This window comes from Fusarium flagelliforme (assembly GCF_020744385.1).
Source record: "Fusarium flagelliforme strain FIESC 12 MPI-CAGE-AA-0113 chromosome Unknown B0J16scaffold_5, whole genome shotgun sequence".
Classification (NCBI taxonomy): Eukaryota; Fungi; Ascomycota; class Sordariomycetes; order Hypocreales; family Nectriaceae; genus Fusarium; species Fusarium flagelliforme.
This window is the reverse complement of record NW_025763507.1, coordinates 3,883,133-3,907,953: the sequence shown is the minus strand read 5'-3', so window position 1 is coordinate 3,907,953 and position 24,821 is coordinate 3,883,133. Positions and strand designations below refer to the sequence as shown.

The 24,821-nt window shown below is 48.2% G+C and overlaps 10 protein-coding genes across 10 annotated transcripts; 6 read left to right on the top strand and 4 right to left on the bottom strand.

Annotated features, from left to right (window-relative positions):
- Positions 1-173: 173 nt before the first annotated feature.
- On the top strand, positions 174-1,155 carry B0J16DRAFT_165414 (uncharacterized protein). The gene has a single exon (XM_046122303.1). It carries the CDS (start codon positions 185-187, stop codon positions 1,100-1,102), a length of 918 nt encoding a protein of 305 aa, XP_045982061.1. The 5' UTR covers positions 174-184; the 3' UTR covers positions 1,103-1,155.
- A 99-nt stretch (positions 1,156-1,254) lies between these two features.
- On the bottom strand, positions 1,255-2,110 carry B0J16DRAFT_416663 (necrosis inducing protein; the record flags this gene model as incomplete). The annotated part of the gene is made up of 2 exons (XM_046133614.1): positions 1,255-1,699; positions 1,752-2,110. 2 exons carry the CDS (start codon positions 2,108-2,110, stop codon positions 1,255-1,257), a joined length of 804 nt encoding a protein of 267 aa, XP_045982060.1.
- Positions 2,111-3,073: 963 nt separating this feature from the next.
- B0J16DRAFT_346034 (uncharacterized protein) lies at positions 3,074-4,124 on the bottom strand. Its single transcript, XM_046128369.1, has one exon. It carries the CDS (start codon positions 3,784-3,786, stop codon positions 3,196-3,198), a length of 591 nt encoding a protein of 196 aa, XP_045982059.1. The 5' UTR covers positions 3,787-4,124; the 3' UTR covers positions 3,074-3,195.
- An 810-nt stretch (positions 4,125-4,934) lies between these two features.
- B0J16DRAFT_346033 (heterokaryon incompatibility protein-domain-containing protein) lies at positions 4,935-7,036 on the top strand. The gene has a single exon (XM_046128368.1). The coding sequence runs from the start codon at positions 4,950-4,952 to the stop codon at positions 6,723-6,725; it is 1,776 nt and encodes a 591-aa protein (XP_045982058.1). The 5' UTR covers positions 4,935-4,949; the 3' UTR covers positions 6,726-7,036.
- Positions 7,037-7,655: 619 nt separating this feature from the next.
- On the top strand, positions 7,656-10,088 carry B0J16DRAFT_346031 (uncharacterized protein). Its single transcript, XM_046128367.1, has one exon. It carries the CDS (start codon positions 7,976-7,978, stop codon positions 9,776-9,778), a length of 1,803 nt encoding a protein of 600 aa, XP_045982057.1. The 5' UTR covers positions 7,656-7,975; the 3' UTR covers positions 9,779-10,088.
- A 410-nt stretch (positions 10,089-10,498) lies between these two features.
- On the top strand, positions 10,499-11,104 carry B0J16DRAFT_402158 (uncharacterized protein; the record flags this gene model as incomplete). The annotated part of the gene is made up of 1 exon (XM_046132623.1): positions 10,499-11,104. One exon carries the CDS (start codon positions 10,499-10,501, stop codon positions 11,102-11,104), a length of 606 nt encoding a protein of 201 aa, XP_045982056.1.
- On the bottom strand, positions 11,003-12,930 carry B0J16DRAFT_165389 (ankyrin repeat-containing domain protein). Its single transcript, XM_046122302.1, has one exon. It carries the CDS (start codon positions 12,908-12,910, stop codon positions 11,201-11,203), a length of 1,710 nt encoding a protein of 569 aa, XP_045982055.1. The 5' UTR covers positions 12,911-12,930; the 3' UTR covers positions 11,003-11,200.
- A 250-nt stretch (positions 12,931-13,180) lies between these two features.
- On the bottom strand, positions 13,181-19,830 carry B0J16DRAFT_271370 (uncharacterized protein; the record flags this gene model as incomplete). Its single annotated transcript, XM_046123576.1, has 4 exons — positions 13,181-14,874; positions 16,274-16,433; positions 16,494-16,695; positions 16,751-19,830. 4 exons carry the CDS (start codon positions 19,828-19,830, stop codon positions 13,181-13,183), a joined length of 5,136 nt encoding a protein of 1,711 aa, XP_045982054.1.
- A 1,047-nt stretch (positions 19,831-20,877) lies between these two features.
- On the top strand, positions 20,878-22,857 carry B0J16DRAFT_402152 (uncharacterized protein). Its single transcript, XM_046132622.1, has 2 exons — positions 20,878-21,497; positions 21,550-22,857. Exons 1-2 carry the CDS (start codon positions 21,092-21,094, stop codon positions 22,710-22,712), a joined length of 1,569 nt encoding a protein of 522 aa, XP_045982053.1. The 5' UTR covers positions 20,878-21,091; the 3' UTR covers positions 22,713-22,857.
- An 89-nt stretch (positions 22,858-22,946) lies between these two features.
- B0J16DRAFT_346025 (ankyrin repeat-containing domain protein) lies at positions 22,947-24,815 on the top strand. The gene has a single exon (XM_046128366.1). The coding sequence runs from the start codon at positions 22,976-22,978 to the stop codon at positions 24,776-24,778; it is 1,803 nt and encodes a 600-aa protein (XP_045982052.1). The 5' UTR covers positions 22,947-22,975; the 3' UTR covers positions 24,779-24,815.
- The last annotated feature ends 6 nt before the right edge of the window (positions 24,816-24,821 follow it).

The window sequence follows — 24,821 nt, the reverse complement described above, 5'->3', positions numbered from 1 at the left end:
GAGAAGCGGATTAGCGCAGCGCAGAATTACAGCCCAATGGCCCACTATTCAGCGGAATTCCGCCTTAGTCATCACCGACAGCGCAGGTCAACAGCGCAATACAGAACATATAAAGAATAGATAATTCAGCCATAGGAAAATATCATCAGCAGCTTTATATTACATCTATCATTCAATTATTGTCATGTCTCTTCCAATTGTCTACGCCGTCGCCGCAACTGGCACCCAGGGCTCAGCAGTCTGTCGCCAACTACGCCAATTAGACTGGACAGTCCGAGCAACAGTGCGAAACATGCAATCAGCACAGGCTCAAGCCTTAGCCAACATCGGTGTCATTCTCAACTCTGGAGATTGGAATGATCAAGATGCACTGGCAGCTGGCCTTGAAGGCTGTGATAAATTGTTCTTGGTTCTCGCTCCCAATTACACCGATTTGGATGACGAGCGAGTTTGGGCTCAGAACATCCTGTCTCTTGCCAAGCAGAAAGGCGTGTCTGATGTTGTCTATTCAAGCTCCATTAGCGCTGATGCCCCTGAGAAACGTACTCTTCTTTCACCCAAGCACCTTCTCCCCAAGAGTCTTTTTGTCAAGAACGTCATTGAAGGTCTTGTGAAGCGCGCTGGGTTTGAGCATTGGACTATCCTCCGACCCGGCTTCATCATGACCAATCTACTTGCACCCAAAGCCCTATTCTACCGCGACTTATTTGAGAAGAACACTTGGTTGACGGCCTTGGCACCCGATACTCAGCTTAACCTGATCGATCCTGAGGATATCGCCAAGTTCGTTGTCGCTGCTTTGCGCGACCCAGCAAAATTCCACGGTCATGGGATTGATCTTGTTGGAGAACGATTGACAGCTGTTGAAATGATGGAAACTCTATCTGAGGCTGTGGGGCGTGAAATTACGCCTTCTTTTTACACCGAGGAAGAGATCGTGCAGAACATGGAAAAGAATCCGTTCATTGGGGCATCGTTGTTCTTGAGGGATGGGGTGAAGCATGTTGATGCTGAGAAAGTCAAAACTTGGGGCATTCCGATGGGTACTTATAGTGAGTTTCTTGCTCGGGAGAAGGAGGCTGTTCAGAAGACGTACAGCTGAAGCATGTATTGTCGAATTGAGAAGTTAGTGGGGAAAGTCGTAGTTGAATAAAGGAATCAACATTCTATACAAATAAACACAAAAACTAAAAGGTGCTTTACCAGAAAGTACAAGAAGAATAACACAAACTTTGACGCGTAGAAGCGTGTCCCCTACTCATCAACAGCAGGATCAAAACCAGGAGCCCCATCACCAGCAGCCTTTCGCAAGTTATCAGTAAACTTGTTCTCAGCATCCCAGAACTTGGGTCCAACACCACCATTCCAAGCATCAAACAGGTAATCCCTCAGAGATCGACCATTCACAACAGGCCAGTTATCCCAGCCGACAAGGTTACCAATGAACCACTGCCCAGTGTAGTTCTCGACAGCATCGTCTCCCTCATTGGCCATGCGCCAGCAGTGAGTTTCGCCACCGTCTTTGTGGTAGACTACCTTGGCGCGCTGGCCGTCGAGACGGGGTTCGTTGGTGGCGTGCTTGTATTCGCCATGGCAAGAGGGGGCGACGCGCTTGACGTCTTCGCCTTGGACGAATACTACGATGTTTTCCCAGTCGTGGGTGTGGCCGTTGCCTTTGCCACCACCGATAGTGCCCCAGCTATACATGATTAGAAACTCGCTATCTCATCCAAGGGAAGAGAGGTACTTACACAATCTGGTCCTTCTCAAAGTAGTACTCATACATAATAGCACACCAACCATTGTTACAACGACGTCGACTGTAGACATTGTTGTTCTCAAGACGGTTTTGGTCACGGCAATCAGCCGCAAGGCCCTTGAAGTAAACATCCTTCTGGCTCAGACCGCGGTTGGTGTTGCCGTCTTTGTCGATGGCGGAAGTGTAGTAGCAGCCATCGGTGTCGAAATCAGTGAGGGGCTGGAACTTGTGCTCAATTTCGTGGGCGCCATCGTCGAGACGGCCCATGAGAACGCGCTTGGCGAGTTGGAGGGGAGATGCTTCGACACTGAGAGCGCCTGCAAGGAGGGTTATGGCTGTGAGACCGTGCATTATTGCAGATGTAGAGGCGAGAGTTGATTGAAGAAGAGTGTTCAAGTGAAGGGATTGAGAAGAAGCTGTTGATGAGGAGATGGAAAAAAGAGTTTATTGACGGAATAGAGAGCCTATTAAATACCACTTTGACTCTATCTCAAGGCCAGAGGCTTTCCATCTGATGTACACTCACGATATCATGAAACCGCCAGTCATCATCACAGCCTCAAGAAGGAATACAGAAGGATGCACTATACAAGAAGGATTCACCAATCAACAAATCATCACGACTCAAATCAAATCTAGAATACCTCACTCTGCATATGCATATCATGCGCAGGTTCAGCTCGCTCCAAGTAAGAGCGTCGCGTCCAATCAGAACATTTTCGCGCCGGACCTTAATTTAGATAAGCTTGTTTCTGGGTCGAAGGATTTCATCTGCGCCTCATCAGATATGCACCTCATTTCATCTCAACGAATTATCATTGGACTGTTTTAATGCTTATGTTGTACAAGCTTTTAAGTTGAAACGTCTGAAGGATTAATTGCAGGATGGAGGCTTTTGGGGGCAAGGCAGACTTTGGGGTAAAAGATCCACCCACTGTGAAACGTCACTGGGGATTTGGTGGAAATTGGGATGTGCATTGACAGCCGTTACGCTAATTTGGGCGCTATCGAGAAAAGAAGCAGCGGAATTTATCTTGCTAGAGAAATTACTGTATCGTTACCGTTCAAACTTGATGCTGTTTGAACGATACAGCGATTATGCTACTCGTGATTCAATACATTCGCATTCCCCAACACGGCGCCGCCGCTCGTGTCTACTTTTGTCGGAAGTATTCTTGCATAGCTACTATTATTTTACTTGTATGCGCCGGTTAAGATAGTACCTGGTCGATTGGATTCAATTTAGTTGCGATGGGATACTAAATCAAGATTGTATGCATCACAGACTAAAGGCAGCAGAAATAAGCTCGTAGTGAGAGAGGTAAACAGTAGCGTAATGTTCATTATAATGTATAGTATGTTGATATAATACTACATGACCCTCATTCAATGCTATGCAAAATATGTACTAGAAACATTCCATCATAAAGTCAAGTTTACTCGCTAGGCTGGATGGCAGAGTACATGCATGCAACAGGCTTCTCAACGGGAGCAGCCTTGACGGTGAAGGGAACACAGTTCTTGTTACCACCGGGGTTGTCGATGGAGTTGTAGACCCAGACAGACCAAGAGGCCTTCTCAAGGTTCTTGCTGTTGGGGCAGGCGACAAAGTTGGAGCCGCCGTTGGTCAGGATACCATCCTTGGAAATCTCCCAGCCGTTGCGCTGACCGTTACGGGGCATGGGCTGGGCACCAGTGGTGTAACCGAACTTGCCCTGACCCATGCCGGAGAAATCGACGTAGACCTGCTGGCGAGGGTTGCCGATGGAGTAGAGCCAGAGCTCGTCGCCGTCGAGGGTGAAGGTAACCTCGTTGTGCTTCTTCTGGTCGTAGCAGCTGGAGCCCTGGTCCTTGAGCTTGAGGGCGAAAGACTCCTTGGAAGCCTGGATGTAGTTGAAGTGGACGGGAGAGGCGGAGCGGAGGGCGAGGGCATTGAAGTTGGTGATCTTGGGAGTGGTGGCCTTGGGGGCGGCGGAGACGACGCCGGCGGCGACGAGGGGAGTGAGGAGAAGAGCCTTAATCTGCATGTTGGCGGTGGTAGGTTTGTTGGTTGAGAGTGGTTGAGATTAAAGTTGTAGATGAGCGAGTGGATGAGTGAGTGAGTGAGATAAAGTTGAAGGAATGGCACGAAGGATCATCTTATATGTAGATTTGCCTCCCTTCTTGGACTTGACGTTGCATCGTCATTGTGTTGCATCGTCATAGTTTAGGATGACCCTTGGCATTGACCTCGTGATGGGTCCCGGGACCCAATCTAACGGTCGTTAAAAGGGGACAGGTAGAGTCCAGAAGCTTGAGAGACAAAATAACCCAGTCACTCTACACCAACTCAGTCCGCATCTTGAGCTAGTGTTATTTTCGCTGCCTCAGCCTCAATGATAGTCCTTCTATTACCCACCTGGGGACAAATGCCGAGGTGCTAATTGAAGGAAAAACAAGGCTCTGAACTCATTCATGCCCAGGATCATGCTATCAAATTAAGTCCCGTTCTTTCTACCCCACTTCTAGAATGAATACGAGGTCCCCACCAGTATATCTCCCTGAAATAAAGCATTGACCCGCTAAATCTCTCCAGTCATGCGTTGAGAAGTCATGCAGTTCCGCCGGGTTACCCGAACTAACCCCAGAACCGTTTTAAATATAGCTACGGGTAGATGTCTACCCACTTGGGCTCGGCAGAGCCTAACCTGTAGTCTAGAGCTGGCTTAGCCACGCCTCGATTGTTCGACGAGATGCGTGCCACAGCTTTATACCAACATGTTTTAAATCTAGAACGACGTCTATTTTGAGTTTTTTTTTTTTAAGGAGAAAGCCCTGCAAAAACTACCGATAAAGCAACAGGTGTAGTATCTATAACCAATTGAGAATCTAATGCTAATAAAGGTCCGGTTCCGAAGGTATGTGTCGTACGTGCTGCAGAATTACTGTTTGAACAATGTCTTCTAGGGTAGTTTAGTTGCATCTCACGATCTCTAGGAAGACCAGCGTGCCGATAGATGTAAGAACTTTAATACCAAGTGTAAAAAAGAAGGAATCTAGGACTCAATGCGGGGTATCCAGTAAATGCCTCGTTAAGGGAATAGTTAGACCTGGCTATCACAATTCAATACATTCTCCTCCAGAGCTCTTTGTTATGTAGCCGACAACCGCAAACGCGATTTTCCGCCTGCATTTTCATTGTATCGTAATAATGTCAGAATCATTGTGTCCTGATTGCCTATCGTTCCAAAATTCATTGCAAAGCCCCACCTCCGAGTATAATCACCAAACCCTAAAGCCGAACATTCAGGCTCTCGAAGATTCAGCACGGCAGGGATGCGTGCTTTGTCGCGTCATTTACCAATCATTGATCTACGATGGAGGTGTCTCACTTCAAGATACCCATGCGCCAATCGACATCATGACCAAGGACTCCACAATCGATCCTGTTTCGGATGAGTCCCGGCTTGAGATATTGTCGGTCAAAGTTCAACAACGGAGTGCTGCTGCTAGCACGTATCTATCCGTCTTATTCAATAATGGAGGACAGAAGCAAGCTTTTGAAGCATATCGAGAACTTGTTGGCCAGCTTCAAGACCCTACCTCTGACGGGGGAATGGAAAATATTGTTCAGTTGACTTCAAGATGGATCCGAAAGTGTCGGGATACACACAGTCAATGCAGACATACGGATGTTCAGAGTGACATTGATTGCTTACCTACAAGGCTCGTCGACGTCGGATCAGACGATAATACAAAACCTCTACGATTATTCCTTCCTGGCAAAGACCAGGGTTCCAAGGACCTCGAATACGCTGCTCTGAGTTATGCATGGGGCCCAGTCAGCAACCACTCAATTAAAACCACTGCTTCTAAACTTCAGGCAATGCTAGAAAGTCTGCCTTTCGCCCAGCTTCCTAAAACGATACAAGACGCGATCACCTTGACCCGTAAGCTCGGCTTCAGATATCTATGGGTTGACGCGTTGTGTATTTTACAAAGCGAGGGACCCGATGATATGAGTCACAAAGAAGACTGGTCTCGTGAAGCTACACGTTTTGGATACTACTACCAGAATGCAACTGTTACACTATCCGCAACTGGAGCCAAGTCTTCCGACGAGGGATTATTCTTACCGAGACCTGCCCAAGCCTTTGACCTCGAACCTGTCATTCTCCGACGGAGAATTCCCGACGGAGGAACAAGAGAAATCTCAATCCTTCCAAAAGTACCAAGCTGGATATCAGAGATCAAGGGAGCCGCTCTTTATGAGAGAGGCTGGGCTATCCAGGAAAGAATGTTATCGACGAGAGTTATTCATTTCGCGAATAATATGGTCTTGTGGGAATGTCACGAGTGTCGAGCCACGGAAATTGACCATGACGGATTGAGTCTGAAGGATAGAGATAGCGGAATGGTCTACGAAGAGGTCTCGGATTTTATGCCCGTGTTTCGCAACCTCCAAAAACAGGGCAAAGGAGCCAGTCAAGTGATACGCGAGTGGTATAGCTTCATCGAGGGCTATACCTCTGCTAAATTTACGTTTCCAGGCGATAGGCTTCCTGCATTATCGGGGATCTCTGCTCTCATTCAGAAGTACATTCCTCAGAGATACGGGGCTGGGTTGTGGCAGTCAGCTGTACCCGAAGGGCTGGCATGGTTGAGAGAAACCGACTCAGATGTGGGCACGACCGATCTGGTCAATTCTTCCGGAAACGGAGAGGACTTCCAGCTTAAGCTGCCATCTTGGTCGTGGGCTACCAGCAGAGGTCCAGTGCGATTCCTTTCATCGCTCGATACGTGGGAGACACTACTCAAGGTGGAGCTTTGGGAGGTAAAATCTGCGGGTGTAGACACATCTGGACAGGTCCTTGCGGCACAGCTAAGAGTTCGAGGCCCTTTCGGACTCTTTGATCTGTCGGAGTTCGGATCAAAGACTCGTGTGGATCCTGAATCTAGAACGCGGCTTCTAGAACACGAAGCATAGGTGGGTTATACTCGAGCTGCGTTTATGGATGCCCAAGTGACAACGCAGTGGGTCTCCGAAGCCTCTCCTTGCATCTTGGTTGGTACCGCGTATGTTCCCGGCTCGGGTCGCACGGACGGGGTCACCGCCTGTGCCCTTATTTTAGAAGCGACCAGTAACTTACAGGGGGGCATCGAGGAATATCGGCGAGTCGGGTTCCTTTGTCTTCCTTTCAAAGACTGGCGGTCTACGGATCGCATACAGAAAACAATTGAGTTAGTATAGTTACTCAGAAATCAGGCTTCTAGATGAATTTAAAAAGAGCTCGAGAACCCCAGTCCTCTCCAATAATAGGTCTTACGGTCTAGAGACTAATAGCTCCTTACAAACAATGCCCTGCAGATGTGATATTCAGCTGAGGTTTTATCTTACTACCTTTAATTTGCAATGTTTCTCTCTACGAGACATGATTGGCTGGTTTATACAACTGGCAAATGGGATGTCTCGGAACTGCTTCTTCCTCACGTGACCGAGAAGGGGCAGTGGATCTGTTCTCAGGCAGTGAAAAGGGAACTTGGTTTATACGCAGCATCTCATACTTACTGAAGGACACGTCAAAACCTTGTCTTCCAAGCCTCTGTAGCTTGTAAAGCTAGGCAAATATTGATTTATACTCCTGTAATCTATTAGCATACTCAGTTCCGGGGCTCTCGGATGGTCTCAAGCTCGGGCAACCCGTCCTTGCCCCCTCCTACCTCGAAAAGAGAAGCCGCCATTCCGTCCGCCAGCGTCAACGCCGCTGACCGCAAAGCGCAAGCCTGTCACCAGTGCGTGTGAGAGGTGTAGAAAGCGCAAAGTGAGAGTATGCATACCTAGCGCGACTTGTGGCTCCAATGACTAACTAGCGGCAGTGTGATGCCGATCGACCATCGTGTGGTGCGTGCGTATCGGGCGGACAGGAGTGTAAATACGCGACTGTTCCTGACGAAACTAGGCACACCGCCTTGATACGAAAGAATGTGGAGTTAGAGAAACAACTGCAGGAGATTCGTAGGTCTCATCAGAATCTGCAACAATTTGTCGAAGCTCTCAAGTTTGTTGACGACAATGCTGCCGCTTCTATTGTCCGACAGCTACGGAATGGAGCCAGTGTATCGGAGCTGGCTCAGGATGTTAGCACTGGTAACCTTCTTCTCCAATTGTCTGACCGTTCAAGTTTGGCCGGGCGAGGTAAGGAGGCAGAGAACTCTGTGACAAGGCCGTCAGAGCTGATGGTCACGGGTGACCGATCGCTGGTTACTACCTCCCCATACGAGGAACTATTCGACCTACTCCGGACAGCAAGGGACCAAGATGCCTTGGATATCCTCCGCAGAATCAGACAAGGGCACAGCATCGATACTACTCTGCGCAAAGCGAAAGAAGCAAACCCAGTGGCACAGCTGTTTCTTGTACCCGAAACCCGACGGTGGTACCAGTTCCCTCATCGTCCGTCCTTCCCTCGCTTTCTTGAAGTAGGGGACAACCCGTATCTTAGCTCGCACATGTATAAAGCAACCACCAGGGACCCATCCATTCCGCAGATTCAAACAGGCGATAGACAAAGCACTCTAAATCAAGCCTTATATACGACGCCTTTCCATGCAGCCAAGATGGTAGATCCATATCTCTGGGACATTAAAGCAGCCAGATGGACCAACGTCACAAATGACAATCAGCTAGTCTCGGAGCTCTTGAACTCCTACTTCCTCCACCACTACACAATATACATGGGGTTCCACAAAGATTACTTTCTGGAAGATTTGGCTAACGGCCGGACACAATTCTGTTCCCCATTACTGGTCAATACATTGTTAGCTGCCGCTTGTCATACGTTAACGAGCATACCTGATCGCGCGAAGTTTTGGAGCCCACATAATCTAGCATATCAGTTCCTAGCTGAGGCACGACGGCTGTGGGAGATGCAGGATGGCCAAAGCAGTCTGACGGCCATCCAAGCCGCCATTGTACTGAACATCATATATGATTGCGACACAATGGACAAAATCGGGAGGTCATATCTACTGCAAGCGGTCGCCATGGCCCATGACCTCAAGCTTTTCCAATCCTTTTCGGATAAACCTATGTCCAAGAAGATGCAGCGGGCCAGGACTTTTACTGCATGGTGTCTCTTTGCTTGGGATGCTATGCATAGTTTCCATTACCGCCTGTCACCTTTATTTGATGAAGCACCTGAGTCTCCTTTGCCCTCTGCACACGACCATCCGTCCTGGTATCCAGAGATCTATGTGAGATATCCTTTGGATAACAATATCGTATCCATTGGGTTTGGTCCTGCTATGAAAGCGATGATAGACCTGCAGCATATTGCGCATGATGTTTCGCGTTACTACTGGAGTGGCTACAGTCCACCAGCCAAAGATCCATCACCTTTTCGTCATCAATTAAACGACTGGCTCCGCAGCTTACCCGAGACGCTTACATTCAGCAACATCATTTTGCCTATGCATTTACGCATTCACCTTGAGTACTATAGTATTCTTCTGAGTCTGATACAAGTGCAGAGAGATACTATGCCGGTACCATCTTCGGCACCCCCTCCCAACCAAGATGATGGTGAAATTGGGCGCCAATACGTACGTATCGAGACACTCATTCGCCTGTACTACATGCACCACAATCTCGAAGTATTTGATCCATATTTGGTTGTAAACCTCCTTATGCTTGGCAACCAGGTCGTCGACATTCTCAACGTAGCGACATTACAGGCAGATGATACAGAGTTGTACCGTTCAACGCTAGTTCTTTGTGCACGTGGTCTCTGTGCCCAGGGAAAGAATAGCTATGTGTCCACAATGGTATACTTGATGCTTCGCAACCGCATGAAAACGTGCGACCATGCCTTGCTGGAAACATACGTCCACGATGAGCCCAGTGGCGACCAGCAGTCCATTATTGGTTACAATCGGTCCAACTATCCTGTGCCTATCATTAGGATTGATGAGGATCCGCGGACAGTATTGTTAGGGAATTTAGTTAAATCTTACGAGGTACTGTCAGTAGATGAACCATAGACAGCTATGTTCGATCGAGCAGATCATGAGATAAGAAAACGAACATGATGACCGAGATGCTTTATCTCCACTATCTATTAAGTTTACTGATTAAAACGTAGGTATTACTCTTGAAAATTTGATGTCTGACTAAGGACTTAGCACAAAAGGGTTATATGATTCGACCTTGGTGATGTAAGAGCGGTACGTAAATAGCTCTACGTTACATTGAACTTTTAAGTGGTGGTCAGATATGGAATCAGAGACTAACCTATGCACCTGCTATAGAAGATGGTAAATGATGCATGGGATAGTATAAGCTATAGGTCACATGGAAAGTCTCAAAAGAGAAGAATACATGATTCCAAATCCTGTAAGCAATGTAAGGCCATGTCAGCACCACCAGCATGTTGTAAGGGTGGAATACCTCGTCTTTCATTCGCAGATAGATAACAAAAGAAATATCCTTTAAAGATTAGGTTGTCAAGATGGAATAGCCTAAGTGCTAGTTTAAGCCACGCTGAGGGGACTTACTGATTTCGACTCTTATGCCTTTGACGGCTAATCTTTCTGACACCCTAACGGACTAGATCATTCCACTTAACACTTCGATCCTTCCACTTGATCCGTATATAAATACTGCGCTGACGATGCTGGGATCTATGAGAAAAACATTATTGACTAAACTCCTTGTCAAGATCCAAACTACTATCCCCATCACCTTACCATTCTTTTCTGAAGATGCATTTCACGAAGATCCTAGCCGGCCTGACCCTCATCTTTCTTACCAATGCCTTCAGAGTGCCCGAGGGTACCACTGACGGGTTCTACAAGGCGTACATCAACGCACAGGGTGACGAGGTCCATGAGCGTGTGTCCAATGTCAAAGACCACGCTGCTTGGCCAGCCATCGCAGAGGCAAAAGTCCCTGGAGAAAGTGCCCTGGAAAAGCGACAGAACGGAGAGCGCTATTATTCCACTCACTGTGGCTGCGGCATTGAACTCAACCATACGAACTGCGACGATGCTGTCCAAGATCTCAAGAACCAGATGTACGACATTCTCTGGTACCTCCCAGCTGAAACTGCTTTCTACTCCATCCGTGATGACGTTGTGGCTTTCAGCTGCAATATCACTCCTGATACTTGGTACGGACAGTCGGCTGAGTTTGTGACTGACATCCTCAACTGGGTGACAAACGAATGCGGTTGGTACATCGCTGGTACTGGAAGCTTTTTTACAAGGCAGGGTGGGTTCTTTGTAACCACGTACATTGGGTATATGGTTTGGAGGAACGGGGTGGACTTTTGTCATGATTCTGTTAGATCCGACAGATCGCATTGCTAGTACTCTGGAATAATCTAACGCGATCACTCTGAATACACTTTCTTGCGCTATCAGGCGTTATTATCTTGAATAAAAACCTCCGTGGTCCAAAGCGCTTCAGCGCCTACCTCCCCTCCCACGTCTTCCTCCTCGCCCATATTTCTTGATCCTTTGGCATTCAGCTTCCCATTCTCGTCTTTTCTTCCCTTGCTCCTGGCATATCTCTTGCGCCGTTTTCCCCTCTCCGTTCAGCAAATCTACTCCGGTAGGCCCAGCAGCCTCAGATAGTATCGTCATCACGTTGTCCTGCAGCCTTTCCATATCGTCAATTGAATCAAGGCAGCGTGGACTAGGGTGGCAGGGCTCTGAATGGAAAGTACTTGAAGCAGCCAGATGAAGAGGTGTGTCTTGAGCCGCGTTCCTCAAGTTGGCATCAGCGCCCTGCTGAAGTAAAGCGGTAATCACATCAGCATGATTCACGTCCCTAGCTGCAAGATGTAGAGGCGAGTTTCCGGCTTCATCGATATCTGTTAGAGAAGCGCCATTGGCAATCAGGATGTCTATAGCTTCGGTGTCGACAATTGTAGATGTAGAGGCGAGGCTTAGCAGGGTGTGTAAAGGAGTTTCCTTCTTTTTGTTGCGAAGGCTCGCATTGGCACCTTTGCTGCAAAGTAGTTCGATAACGGGAGTATAGTGTTTATGTCTTCGCAGTGGATGTCTGGTAGCATGGTGCAAAGCCGTGTTACCATGAACATCTTGATAGTTGATTGCCTGGGGGTGGTTCTCTAACAAGAATTCGATAACTCTGATTAGGTCTTCGGTCGAAGAAAGGTTTTTCCTTGAACACGTTTGGTAGTTGAGGATTGCCCAGTGGAGTGGGAGTCTGCCGGTGCTATCTCGAACCGACGCCATATCTGTGATGTCGACCCCAAAACTAAGCAAGACCTTGATCGCATCAAAATTGAGGAAAAATGATGCGATAGAAATCGAAGAAACGTTGGAAATGGCATCCATTTCTATAGGCCACCATCCCAGCTTGCGAGGGTTTCTTGTCAATTTGAGATGAACATCAGCTCCGCCTTTTATGAGTCTCGTGACTAGTTCAGTGCCTGCCCATTGCACAGCAAGCGTTAGAACTGTATCAGACACACCCATATCCGACGACGAAGGCTCATCGATATCAGAAGAAGAATCATTCCTATACCATGAGCAAGGAGTAACGATGTCAGAAGCAGAAGCGCCTTGATCTAGCAGTATGTTCATGATAATAGTGCTTTTCTCGATCGACGGTTCCCTATAGCCCTCTGTGCAATAAATGTCAGCGGCAGCCAACAACGCAGTGTAGCCATTGTAGTCGCGCTCGTGGATATCAGCATTGTTGTCGAGCAAGTATTGCACCATTTCAATTTTACCATGCCCAGCAGCTTCATGAAGCAAACGAAATCCGTGATCCCTCCAACTGAACATTCCAGGCTTGATGGTGACAGTCTTTTCGTGGGCCAGAAGAACTTGCAACGCCTTGACACTCCCGCTTGCGGCTGCGTTGTGAAACGGAGACCCCTCGGGCGGGTTTTCACCACACGCGCAACACTCGCTTCCAACAGCCCAAGGTGCGATACTGAGATACTGTTTGAGCGCTATGTCATCGTCGTAGGAAATGATCCTGTGAAGAAGGGCATCCCAGTGGTCCCTCAATTCGTATAAAACGGTACCATCTTGACAGGTCATTGTCATGTGGATATGGACAAGTCCATGCTTGTTGTCGGCATTTGGGTCATGGCTAAATTCCAGGTATCGCTCTCCTGATGCAAGCTGAGGAGGAGACATTGTTGAAAGCGGTAGATGAGAGAGAAATCTGAAGATGATAGCGAGTGCGTGTACTTGGAGGTTTATTTAACTACTGTATTTCCCGGCGGTGACTCACCGGCCAATAAAATGGATCTATAAATGTTCCCGGAGCCCAGCCTCCACTCCTGAATTGGGGCTTCCTAGTTACACACCGTACGAAACCCACCCCTGCAACTCTCCATCACGATTCACTTTCGCTACAAACAGAATAGTACATCTGCAGCTAGAAAAGCCTTGGCTGATCTGCTCTCAACCTGCTCGGCCACCTCGACCACCTCGACCACCCCGACTAGCCCCACCTCGAGGGATGCGGCCGAATCGGTTCTGCTGTCGTTTCCACGCCGGAATGTCCTGGTCTTTCCAAGCTTCCCTCTTCTCCTCACATAACTGTCGTGGGCTCTTACCCTCCGCATCCACAAGATCCATCAGTTGATCTCCTCCAACCTTTACCAACATTCCCATTACTTCATCTTGCGCCTTGATCTTCTCTTCAGCTTTAATTCTCAAAGCCTTCGGCCGATAGATACCATGGGCAGCTCTATGCAGAGCCGTTTCCTGTTTTGAGTTTTGTCGTGCAGGGTCAGCGCCGTGGTCGAGCAGAAGCGACACAGCATTGCCATAACATAAAGTCTCAGCTACCAGATGCAAAGGCGTATTCCCATCATCATCGGCATCCGTTACACTTGCGCCGTGTGCAAGCAATGTAAGTATAGACGTTGTATCCATAACAGGCGCCCGCTCATTCGATGTCTCGTAGTGTGACTCGATACCATCGAGCTTGAATAAAGAGTGTAGAGGTGTCTGGCCCTTGTGACTGCGAATGCTGGCGTCTGCGCCCCTTTCACATAGAAATGTGAAAACAGGAGCGTATAGCGCGTCATGGCGGCCCATCGCCCGGGCAGCGTAATGCAACGGGGTATTTCCGTCGTTATCCTGAACATTGATCGTCGTGGGTTCCAAATTCAGAAAAAAGTCGATTATGGCTATGATGTTTGGCACCCTCTCCTGCAGTAACCAGGCAGGACATTCTGTGCCACCACCTGGAATGGCGTTTTGGACAGCCCAGTGGATGGGAAGAGTTCCACGGCTGTCTTGGAAATCTTTGATCTCTCCAGTTTGCATGCCACCCTGAAGACTGTTAAAGATAGTTTTGACAGCGTCAAAATTTGCAAAAGTGCATGCAATGAAAAGTGCGTCTACTTCAAAAGTATCTCCAGGTTGGTTCCAGAATTTCACTGCCCGTTTCGTTTTGGTAATCTTGGTACGAATGTTTGCGCCTCCTTCGATAAGTCGTTTGATCAGCTCAGCGCCTGCCCAACTTGCAGCCAAAGTGAGGACTGTTTCAGATAGCGCGTCCATATCTGTATAGTCGATGACATCACCTGCACAGGCGCCATAGTCGAGTAAAAGATCAACAATTCCCTCGTTTCTGGGTGGGCTACCTGCTCCATCGGAGCCCAGTATAAAAAGCTTGGTATGATAGAAGTTTGCTGCTGATAGTATTGGAGTGAGCCCTTTGGGGTCCCGCTCTTGGATATCAGCGTATAGTGGCTGATTTTCGAGTAAGAACTTAGCGACGCCGATATGACCCCATTTGACCGCCTCATGCAATAACTCGTAACCGCGCTCCTTGAACCGAATCGGGGCAGGGTTTTGAACGTCTCCCTTGGTTCCATGGGCGAGAAGCATCTGCAGTACACCGAGACATCCGCCTGAAGCTGCAACGTGGAAGTAGTCCAAACGTAGGGTATCCCCGATAAGTTCAGATGGAATATCGGGCGCTCTTGGAACGGCCCATGACCCGTTGGCAAGATACTCGCGAAGAGCCCTCGTGTCGTTGTGTGAGACTATAGTACAGAGTAAAGTAAAGTCCCGTTGTTCATATAATATAGAACCATCGTCATCCGTCGCCGTTACATTGGGCTGCAAACGGAACCACGCGCCTTTTCGTTCAACCGCGGCGTCGTTGAATGGGCTGTAGGCTGGATTACATGTATAGTTGATAGTTGGAGCCATGACCGATTAATGCAATCGACTCTGTTGAGGAATAGGTAGGAACATCGAACAGGACAATGCGTAGCAGTAGTACTTTTATAGGCCGAGGAAGCTTGGACTTGCATGATACAAGTAGGGTTTTAAGCCACTCTATAGCCCTCCTTTAAGATAAGAATCAGGAACAGCTTGATTTCCAGCAGGATAATGCGACAACCGATTCGACGATACTAACAAATTAGGTGAGTACAGAATGCCTATAGGTAAGATAATACTTGGTCTAACTCGGTTCTTTGTTGACCTGGAAGTGGATATCGTTTCTTAATTATTCCGGGAAGAAGCTGCCGGCTTGGCATCTCAGGGCTTGTCCGAGTTTCCACAATAAATGTTCGGTGAGTGATTCACTCCATTCTTGACTCCATGATAATTATAGGTTAGAATTACCCCGAGACCCACCGTGATCTGCCTGTATTCACGAACGGATGTACTACTGTGAGTCGCCGGCGGCCCGTTGCCTGGTCTGGTTCGGACCTATCCATCGCAGCAGTATGATCAGGCAAGGTCCAATCGCAGTTGACTATACAATCAGCACTCTTGACCGTATCACTCGGCAGCTGGAAAAGGGCTTAGCTTCCAGAAACGCTTGAGGCGATAGAGACCTTGTCTGTCTTTTTTTTTTTTAAAAAGAGACCTTCACAACATGGACTTAAACAACGAACACAACCAGTGCCGCGGGTTACCACGGAAGACAAGCGTAAGGGAAGAGGACCAACACAAGACGCATCATTTCATTTTTTCTTTCTTTCCATTCTTCATCCAGGTCACCTACCATGGCATCTCACCTTAACTATGTAACAATATATCTTCGAAATAATCTTAAATTGTCAGTATATAGTTCAGATCTAACCGATACAAAGACTAATACACTAGTAATCATAGGACATAGCATGAGGAATAACTGCGTTGCTATTGCGCTTAACTGAGAGTTTACGCGTCCTATTATAAAAAGTACAAACGCTAACAATATGAATCTTTCCTTGAGACTAATCAGCCTCATAAGGAGTTGAGCATGCAAAGTGTCTAACAAAATCACTGACTCGCGGCATATTAAGGCATTGAATCTAAGTATATTGTAATTAAAAGTGAGAGAACAATCTCTTTTAGATCTCAAGTTACTACTGTTTGCTGATAATTTAAAAGCAGTACATACACTACAAGTTTTGCAGTACTGCAACATCGCCTTCTAGGTTTAATTGTACGAAAACTTCCGCTATGTTCTAACAGTGAACTTAGGGATACACGATAGCTCTTACGGAAAGGGCCCTGAGAGGTCGTCGGCGCCATTGCCACTAGGTAACCAGTTCTGATCAAAAACCCCAGGGACTGGGTTGTACCAGTCTTGACCCCAGTTGGACTGGTTGTCATTGGGCACTTCCCGGTTTAAGATCTCCGGCCAAATTCTTGCCAAATTGTCCCGGGAGAACGTTCCTTGTCTGCGAAGCCAAATACCCTATCAGATAGCTTTTTAGTGTCCTGTCCTTTACTTGGCTCATAATATGGAGATACTTACAAATCTATTGATCGATCGAGCCATTGCAGTTGTACGATGCTCTTCTCTTAGAGTCTCAAGTGACCTTGAGTAGTCATGACCTGGGTACCATAGACCACGATTCCGCTGGTTGACGTAGCGACAGTTGAAAGGCTCCATGCGAATGTTGTAGTTTCTCATCGCGCCAGTGTTGTAATAACCCTCTGCGTATGAATCGGTATATCTGTGAAAGAAAGATATTAGCACAGTTCAAATTAATCACAATTATGAGAACTTACCTCCATTCAGCTCGATAATGCGGTGTTATGCCACTGGGTCCAGGGTTTGGACGTTGAGTGTCCTGGCTGTGGTACATGCCAAAACTGGAGACACCGATCTCCCAGTCGAACGAACCAATCCTGAAGGTCAGCTCGCTTAGCGGGATATGGAGATGGACAACAATCCATCGATCGCGATCCTGGCTGTGATTTGGATCAGAGAAGCGATCTTGAATTGCTGGGATTGGTCGTATTCCGAGATTTGGTCCAATCCAGAAGCCTATCTCCAGGATGACCTGGGTTGGGGGGCCTGGGTTGTTGGGATTCCTGCTCTCAAGCCATCTCATATAATGTAACCTCAACTGACCGTTGTTGATTCCCTCAAGGGCGGTTGCAATAGTTGGGGCATTGACCAAATTGAGTCTTCGAGCTTCAAGAACGTGTCGCTTGTCAGATCCGGGGCCGGCGGGGGAAGGGATCTCGCATAGAGCCTCTTCAAGGCTTCCAAGATTCTCCATACCCTCTCTAGATTCGCCAAGATTACACAATGACTCGATGGCCACAAGAGTAGGACTTCGAGCGGGACCGCCGCTGATGTTGCCCCCGGGGAACACCGCATTATGCAAAGTGCTGATATTAGCAGCTGTGTCTCGGAAGCGAGACTGTCGCATGTTCCTCTGCCAAATATCTATCATATCCCGTCGAGCGATCTCAGCCCCGATTAAAGTGGCTGTAATGGGGACGAGAGCAGACAGGACTGCACTTTGGTCCAGTCCGCGAGGTTGAGATAAGTCTCGTCTCATTACCCCGAAATCAGAAATGTACTGAGATCTCCATTCTTCAGGACACTCAGGATCTCTAAGAAACCTTGAGAGGAGATGGTCAAACTGCTCTGCAGCGTAATCACGGTACTGAATGATGGGTTTCTCGTCCTTGTCAGACTCATTGTCGCCAGCGCAGCAATATCCCTCGAAGCCATAGTTGCAGTTATTAGTATGGGCGAGGTTTCCAGAGTTACTGAATGACGTGCTGATGTCCTGCGCAGCAATTCGAGTAGACCCATGGGGACAGGAATTCGTACAAGCCTGCGAATTGATGAATGAGACTTCGTGACCAACCCACTCGCAGTTCTTGAAAGCCTTGGGAGTCTCAGTACAGCAGAAATTGTACTTCTTGCCTTTTTTGCAACTCCTTTGACCACCAAAGCCTCCCCGGGATCCCACAACAAAAGACGAGAAGCCCTTGGCGCAAGTGGTATCGTCGTCGTCGTAACAAACGTCTGTCCATCCGCACTTCGACCAAGGCTTCACGGACTCGGTAGCATCACAACAAGCGGTCTGCCATCCAGACTTCTTGCAACCGGCATGATGAGTACCAACCTCGACTTCACCGCTGTTGCAGCCAACAGTACAGTGACCACTATTGTGGAAGCCTCGCCAGCGGCACGTTGGCACCTTAGAGGACTTAGGGCAGCAAAGCGTCTGTACCTGGTTTTGGCCCGGCAAGCATTCCGTCGAGTCCAACATGACTTGTGAGTCCTTATCACCGCGAACAACTTCCGTGTAGCCGCTAGGGCAGGTCTGACCGCAGTTGGTAAAGTAGCAGAAATCGTTGGACTCCTTCTTCGTACTCGGCATCTTGATAGCAAGACCGTCAGTGTCGACGTTGATCTTGACACCTAGTGCTGCTGCCAGCCCCTTGGAGTAGGAATGCTTGCTATCATCATAGTCTACCGCCCAAACTAAGACACCGCTCAGGCATTGTGACTTGAGAAAATTGGACTTGAGCTTCCAGGTATCTCGATCGTCGTACGAAACCCACTGGTCGTTGTTCCATTGGATCGTTTTAATAGCAGCATCCTTGTAGAACTTCGGCCGGAGCTTCTTCTCATGAATAAGATCAGAGATCTCACTGTTGAAGAGAATTCCTGGCTCACCACTGCACTTGCCAGCATCTGCAGCAGAGAGGTACGCGCAGCCGGGCTCAGAGCAAGAGGGGTCAGCAAGTGTGACGGCTCGACCGTAGAATGCCAAACCCAAGACAACCTTAGACGGAGAGACCTTGTTGCGCCATAGAAGATCTAACGAGCTCTTGATCTCAGTTAAATTCGTATGGCCTCCAACAAAAGCACCCGTCCATTTGTTGCCAATATCCCATGCTCCGTGAAGATCGTAGCTCATAACGTTGAACCAGTCTACAGATGGTTCAATGCCCTCGAGATCGAAATGTTGGAGATACCAGTAACTAGTGGGAAGGGTAACAGAAAGGCCATACTTGTAGGTATCGAGCGCGGACCTGAGTCGCTTCAAGAACCTGGGATAGGCCTTGAAATCAGACTGACGGCCATTGCGGTCTTTATCAACAGGGTATTCCCAGTCGATATCGATGCCTGCAAAGCCCCAGGTTTGCATGAATAGTGTCAAAGATATAAAGAAGGCTTGTTGTCGATGCTCGGGGGCGTTGACCAAGTCTGAAAAGGTTGTAGCTGTTGGTGCTCCCTTGTCAGAGAACGTCCAACCTCCGATGGAGAGCCAGAGCTCTTGACCCACATCTCGGGTTTTGAGTGCTGCAAGCTGTGGGTATAGCTTCTCATCTGCTTTACCAGCGGGCACGACCTTGAACGAATTGGGATCGATGCTGCCAAATGCAAAGTAGATGTGAGTGTATATACCTTGGGGAAAAGATTGGGGGATCATGGAGTTGCATCTGCGCGATGCTCCGCCTGAGCCATAGTAGCCAATCACTCGCTTCACTGACTGAGAGCCAATGCTGCAAGACGGCCTCTTGACCGTCTCTTTACCGCAAAACTCCTCAGTGGTGCCACAGAAGCCATACTTACTGCAGCAGACATTGAGGGGACATTTGGTAGAATTGAAGTATTGCGAAGGCCAGTTGCCCGGGTTGCATTCAGCTTTGAAGTCACAATTGTTGATGCACTTCGCCTTACTGCAGTAGTCTGGACCTGTGCCACAAACATTGTTGGAACCGCAGCAACCCACTTCGCAGGGAGTGGACTTGTCGCAGTGAATATCATCTGCGACAATCAAAGGTGCCGAGGTGAGCAACAGAGCAACCAAAGTGGTTGCCCACGTCAACCTCATGTTGATTGTAAGGAACGTGGACAAATGAGTGCTAGTCCAGTTGAGGGAACCAAGATAAAGACCAATGTTTGATTGGGAAAATGAAACGAAAGGATTGACAATAAGTGAGTGAGTATTGGACAAAGAGATCGAAAGTAAAGAATGACTCAATAATGAACCAGCTATGGCTCAGATATCGCTTGTGATTATTGGAAAACCTATCGAGGTAAGACAATATTTAATTATCTCCAATGACATTATAACTGGAGCATAACGAAAGATCTCCGAAGCAGCGCTCCATTTCGGTTATTGAGCTCACAAGGTCTAATGTTTCAAGGTTAACATCACCAGCAGAAATTTCAGCGAAACAGCTTTTACCAACCTTGCTATCGGCCTCAAAACGGCAAAATATCTCGGCCTGCGGCATACCCGCCTTGCTCGCCCGAATGAGTATCCATCTAGATGCAGCTATCGCGTGCGTCTTTTGTTGGTCCTCACATGTCTCGGCGGCAACTCGTTATCATTGTGGATATCTGTTGGTTCTGTTGGTTCTGGTTCTGAGTTTTGATGTGAAGACACATATAATCATCGTGCTTGAGATCTTCAGTGGGACTACGGAACATACAATCCCCCTTGCAAAAGAGCCGAGATGGATCTGTATTAGTTAAGAGTGTTGGTTGTGTAAGACATCGTTGATGGAGTTAGAGTGGGTGGGTATCAGGGGTCCATGCAGTCCCTGCATTCACACGCCCGACCATGGCAGGGTTTGTGACTGAAGCGAGGAGCAAAATTTCTCGCGCTATCCCAAGATCCACAGATGGTGGCGGGCGTGCCCGTTCCAAAGACGACCAGCAATTGTCACGCGGGCATCAACAGGTATGTATGGTCAAATCATGTCACAGCCTCAGATAGTTACATTGGCAGATGTAGTGGACCTCACGCCAGGCACCGAGGTTACCTCGTTGGTTGATTGACATGCCATGTGATGCCAAGCCGGCAACATCTTCCAGGAGGGAGCTTTGACGATTCAATTTCCATTTCGGAACCAACAACGGACCGACTACGTCGCTTGCAATCGGGGGTGTTGCAACCAGTATCATACGCCTACTAGCCCGAGCTAGAATTTGCAGAGGATGCTGTGTTGATTCCTTAACTCGCATTGCTGTTGTCTAATAAAGGTTGTTCGTTCTTCTTTTACGTTCAGAAGCGGAAAGAACCATCGTTTCAGTCCCTCATTTGATAACACCATTTGTCACTCTTTTGTATCCCCTTACGCTACACGATGAGGGCCTACCTCAATCGCAATCATGGCTTTCTTGCCGTCCTTACAATTGTCATCAGATTGGCAGATGCTGCTGGTCTCGCCATGTTCACCAAAGGCGCTCTAGCCGGCAGTGAACTGCCGTCTGACTGCGAGACTACTCTGTATCAGACGGTCAGTTGCCCTGAGGAGGTCTCGGACCTGATGACAGATGGCTACATCGACAGTGATGATCCGGCAGTGACCAAGCGAGTCTGTAGTAAAACTTGCGGAGGTTCGATCGGCCACATGCGCTCCAAGGTTGCTTCTGCCTGCGGGTCTCGAGAAATGATTCCAGGTATGGCTTATGTTAACCTGGTTGACAAACTCTGGAGCGGCTGGAATCAGTCTTGCTTCAGCGATCCAAAGACAGGGAAATATTGCAATGGTAAGCTTCTCTGCCAGTTATAAGATTAGTCTGTTTGTGTTAACCCCATCAGACGTCATTGCCTCCTTTCCCCAGGTCGACGATATTTCTGAGCTCCCAAAGTCGGACTTGTGCTCTTACTGCAACGTTGAGAAGTATAGAATGATGCAAGCCGATGCTTACACTGGAGCTTATGACGAGTATTCACAGGCTTCTTATGAATACGTTGCGAAGGCTTGTGATATTAATGTGGATAACTTTAACGCCACTGACAGCGCATTCAACGTCACCAACCCTGGCGTCGAGGAGGATACCTGTGTCACAGGCAAGACATATTCAGCTAAGGATGGCGACAGTTGCGACTCAATTGCGGTCGCTGAAGGGGTGTCGGCAGCCACCCTGTACTACATCAACTCTAACATTTTTGACTGCAAGAGGATCGCTGCTGGGACAAACCTCTGTCTCCCTCTCACTTGTACGCAGCTTTACAAGGTCAAGAAGGGTGATACTTGTGTTGACATCGCCATCAACGCAAATATCCTCACCGACCGACTCCTTTCTTTTAATCCTCAGATCGACTCCAATTGCACCAACCTATACGATGCGGATCCTTACTGGGGCAGCACGCTTTGCGTATCTACGCCGGGAGGAACATACTCTGGACAGCCGGTTGATGATTCTCAGCCTACCGATCCTGAGCCAGTCGATCCGCCTTCTGGGGCGCCTGTAGCTAATGGTACTACCAAGCAATGCAGTCACTGGTTCACTCACGACGATAGCCTCTCTTGTGCGCAAATTTGTCTCGCGTACAAGATTCCTGTCAACCTCTTCACCGAGATCAACCCATCTCTAAACAAGACCACTTGCGACACGGACTTGGTTGCTGGCAATGCCTATTGTCTTGAACCAGTTGCCGGTTGGTATCAGCCAACTCCAACCGTGACTACGACGCCTGGAGCGACAGTGAGCAGGTCCGCCATGGGTACCAAGTCTGCTACGGCCACCAATTCGGCTACTCATACCTCTGGAAACGAACCGTCTCATAGCCCCGAACAGCCTGGTATTGTCGATGGCTGCAGCAAATGGCATTACGTTGATGACGGCGACGGGTGCTATTCTATTGCTGAGAAGTACAAGATCGAGTTAACCGACTTTTACAGCTGGAATCCCAACGTTGGTGATGGTTGTACTGGTCTCTGGCTGCACTACTATATCTGTGTTGGGGTTGAATCCTAAGCGTTGATGAGGATTTTGGTTTTGGATCATGCTTCCATATGGACAAGGAGGGGGTGTAATTAGCTACCTAGGCCTATGGAGACTCTGACTTTTCACTGGACTAAAGCCACGCTTGATTGGTCATGAGTAATCAATTAATGCTCCACTCATCAGGACTCAAATGCCTACCCAATTTTATAAGTGCCACCTGTGAGCCCGCGCATGCTGTGATCTCTACTTACCCATCTTTTCTCCCTTTGAATCCTTCATCAAGTTCAGCCACCATGTCTGGTCCTCTCCCCAAGAGTGAATCACTCTATCAGAAATATCGGCGAGATCCAACCGAGATTGATGCCGATGGACACCAAGAAAACTGGCAAGCGTCGCCATTGAAGATTATTGACCGCGATGGTTCTGTTCTTTTTGAAAGGACGCATTTGAGTCTTCGAACCGACATAATCTTGGCAAATGATGTCGAGATGCTTCGCCAGTATCTTAATGCTGCCCCTTGGGCCATTGAGAAGCCGGGCCGTGAAGACGATAGCACGGATCCATTCTTCGTCGCAGCGCAGAGTGGCAGGGTCCAAGCACTGCAACTCCTTCTAGCCCAACACCTCATAGTCAACGGTCCGTCGGAGAAAGTCAGGTTTCTGGATCGCGGAGTCGATTTATTGTCTACCGCTGCCAAATGGGGTCGTGTGGAGATGGTGAAATTCCTCCTCGACAATCAGCCATTGTACGCTGATATCCACGAGCGAGACAGTAACAGGGAAAGTGCGATATTTGCTGCAGCTGATACTAGTGGAACAAGACACAGAGACTATCTTGGCCACCAAGAAGTCTGCCTTGACAATAACGAGGCCGTGATGCACCTGCTACTTGATCGAGGTGCATGTGCTTCTGATTCCCTCACTTGCTATGACGACCGTCCAGAATGTCAGACTTCTGAGACTGTCCTTACTTTGGCTGTACAGTGGGCGGGCCCTGAGTTAATTCAGCGACTCATCAACAATGGCGCCGATGTGCATGCCAAGGTTGTATGCAGGGTTACCTTCATTCCACGCGTGGAATTCTTCGATCAGTTCTTGCATGTTACTGCGATTTATATCGCAAGTTTTCATGCAAACTTCAGAGCAGTCGAAGTGTTGATCAATAATCGAGGCAATGGACTCGACATGACAAATATGACATCCCGCCGCGATAATCAGGGAAGACTTCCTATCCATTGGGCCTGTCAATACCAATTGTCGCCATACCCTAGCGCAATGCCTGTCTCGAGAATTGCCGAGAATGCTGAAAGCATCGTGGAAACCATTAGGATTTTGCTGAAGAAGGATCCTGAAACAGTCAACATCCAAGACAATGGTGGGAATACACCCTTACACTATGCTGCCATGTTCTATGGTCGTCTGGGCAAACAGCACACCCCAATCCTAAAGCTTCTATGTGATGGGGGTGCGGATGCAAGTATCCGCAATGCCTATGAAGAAACGCCTCTGCACGTGTTGTTCGGCCGCTGGTGGGGTGATTTTCCGGTCGATACAATGGCTATCGAGACCTTGCTAGGCCATGGTGCCAAAGCTACAGACACCGATGTCTATGGAAATACGCCCCTCCATTACGCAACCTGGTTTCTACTTCATTCAGATGCTGCATCATATTTGATGAAGCATGGCGCTGATGTCAGCATAAGAAATTTGCATCAAGAAACACCGCTCCACAGCGTTGCTGATTCTCCCCACTGGGCTGACAGCGCTCATGACACTCGGTCTCTAACAAAGGCGGAGACAGCAGAGGAGCTCTTCAAAGACCAAGAAGCAATGGTAGCACAAGTTTTGGAAGCCGGAGGGGCTGAGATGATGGACCAGCCAAATCATGCGGGAAAGTCCCCACGACAGATTATCCAAGAGTGGAAGGAGCATGCAAGGGAGGCGCAAGCAAAACAGGCAGCGATGGACAATGATGTACCTTGGGAAGATTGGCCGGAAGTGAATTCTTGTTGGGATAGCGTTGGTCGTGGAATACGCAAGAACGCTATGGGCTTAGGATTGGTTAGAGGAGCGAAGCCAAGACAGGATCTCTATTAATTAGTTATTTATATTCCTTAACTAAACTATTTCTTACCTATTC

What these genes read in the sequence shown, in the direction of transcription:
- B0J16DRAFT_346025 (XM_046128366.1), top strand. Translation starts at nt 22,976, where the DNA reads ATGTCTGGTCCTCTCCCCAAGAGTGAATCACTCTATCAGAAATATCGG.
- B0J16DRAFT_402152 (XM_046132622.1), top strand. Translation starts at nt 21,092, where the DNA reads ATGAGGGCCTACCTCAATCGCAATCATGGCTTTCTTGCCGTCCTTACA. An exon ending in GACAGGGAAATATTGCAATG is followed by an intron (nt 21,498 to 21,549) that starts GTAAGCTTCTCT and finishes TAACCCCATCAG; the next exon opens with ACGTCATTGCCTCCTTTCCC.
- B0J16DRAFT_346034 (XM_046128369.1), bottom strand. Translation starts at nt 3,786, where the DNA reads ATGCAGATTAAGGCTCTTCTCCTCACTCCCCTCGTCGCCGCCGGCGTC.
- B0J16DRAFT_346031 (XM_046128367.1), top strand. Translation starts at nt 7,976, where the DNA reads ATGGTCACGGGTGACCGATCGCTGGTTACTACCTCCCCATACGAGGAA.
- B0J16DRAFT_165389 (XM_046122302.1), bottom strand. Translation starts at nt 12,910, where the DNA reads ATGTCTCCTCCTCAGCTTGCATCAGGAGAGCGATACCTGGAATTTAGC.
- B0J16DRAFT_346033 (XM_046128368.1), top strand. Translation starts at nt 4,950, where the DNA reads ATGTCAGAATCATTGTGTCCTGATTGCCTATCGTTCCAAAATTCATTG.
- B0J16DRAFT_165414 (XM_046122303.1), top strand. Translation starts at nt 185, where the DNA reads ATGTCTCTTCCAATTGTCTACGCCGTCGCCGCAACTGGCACCCAGGGC.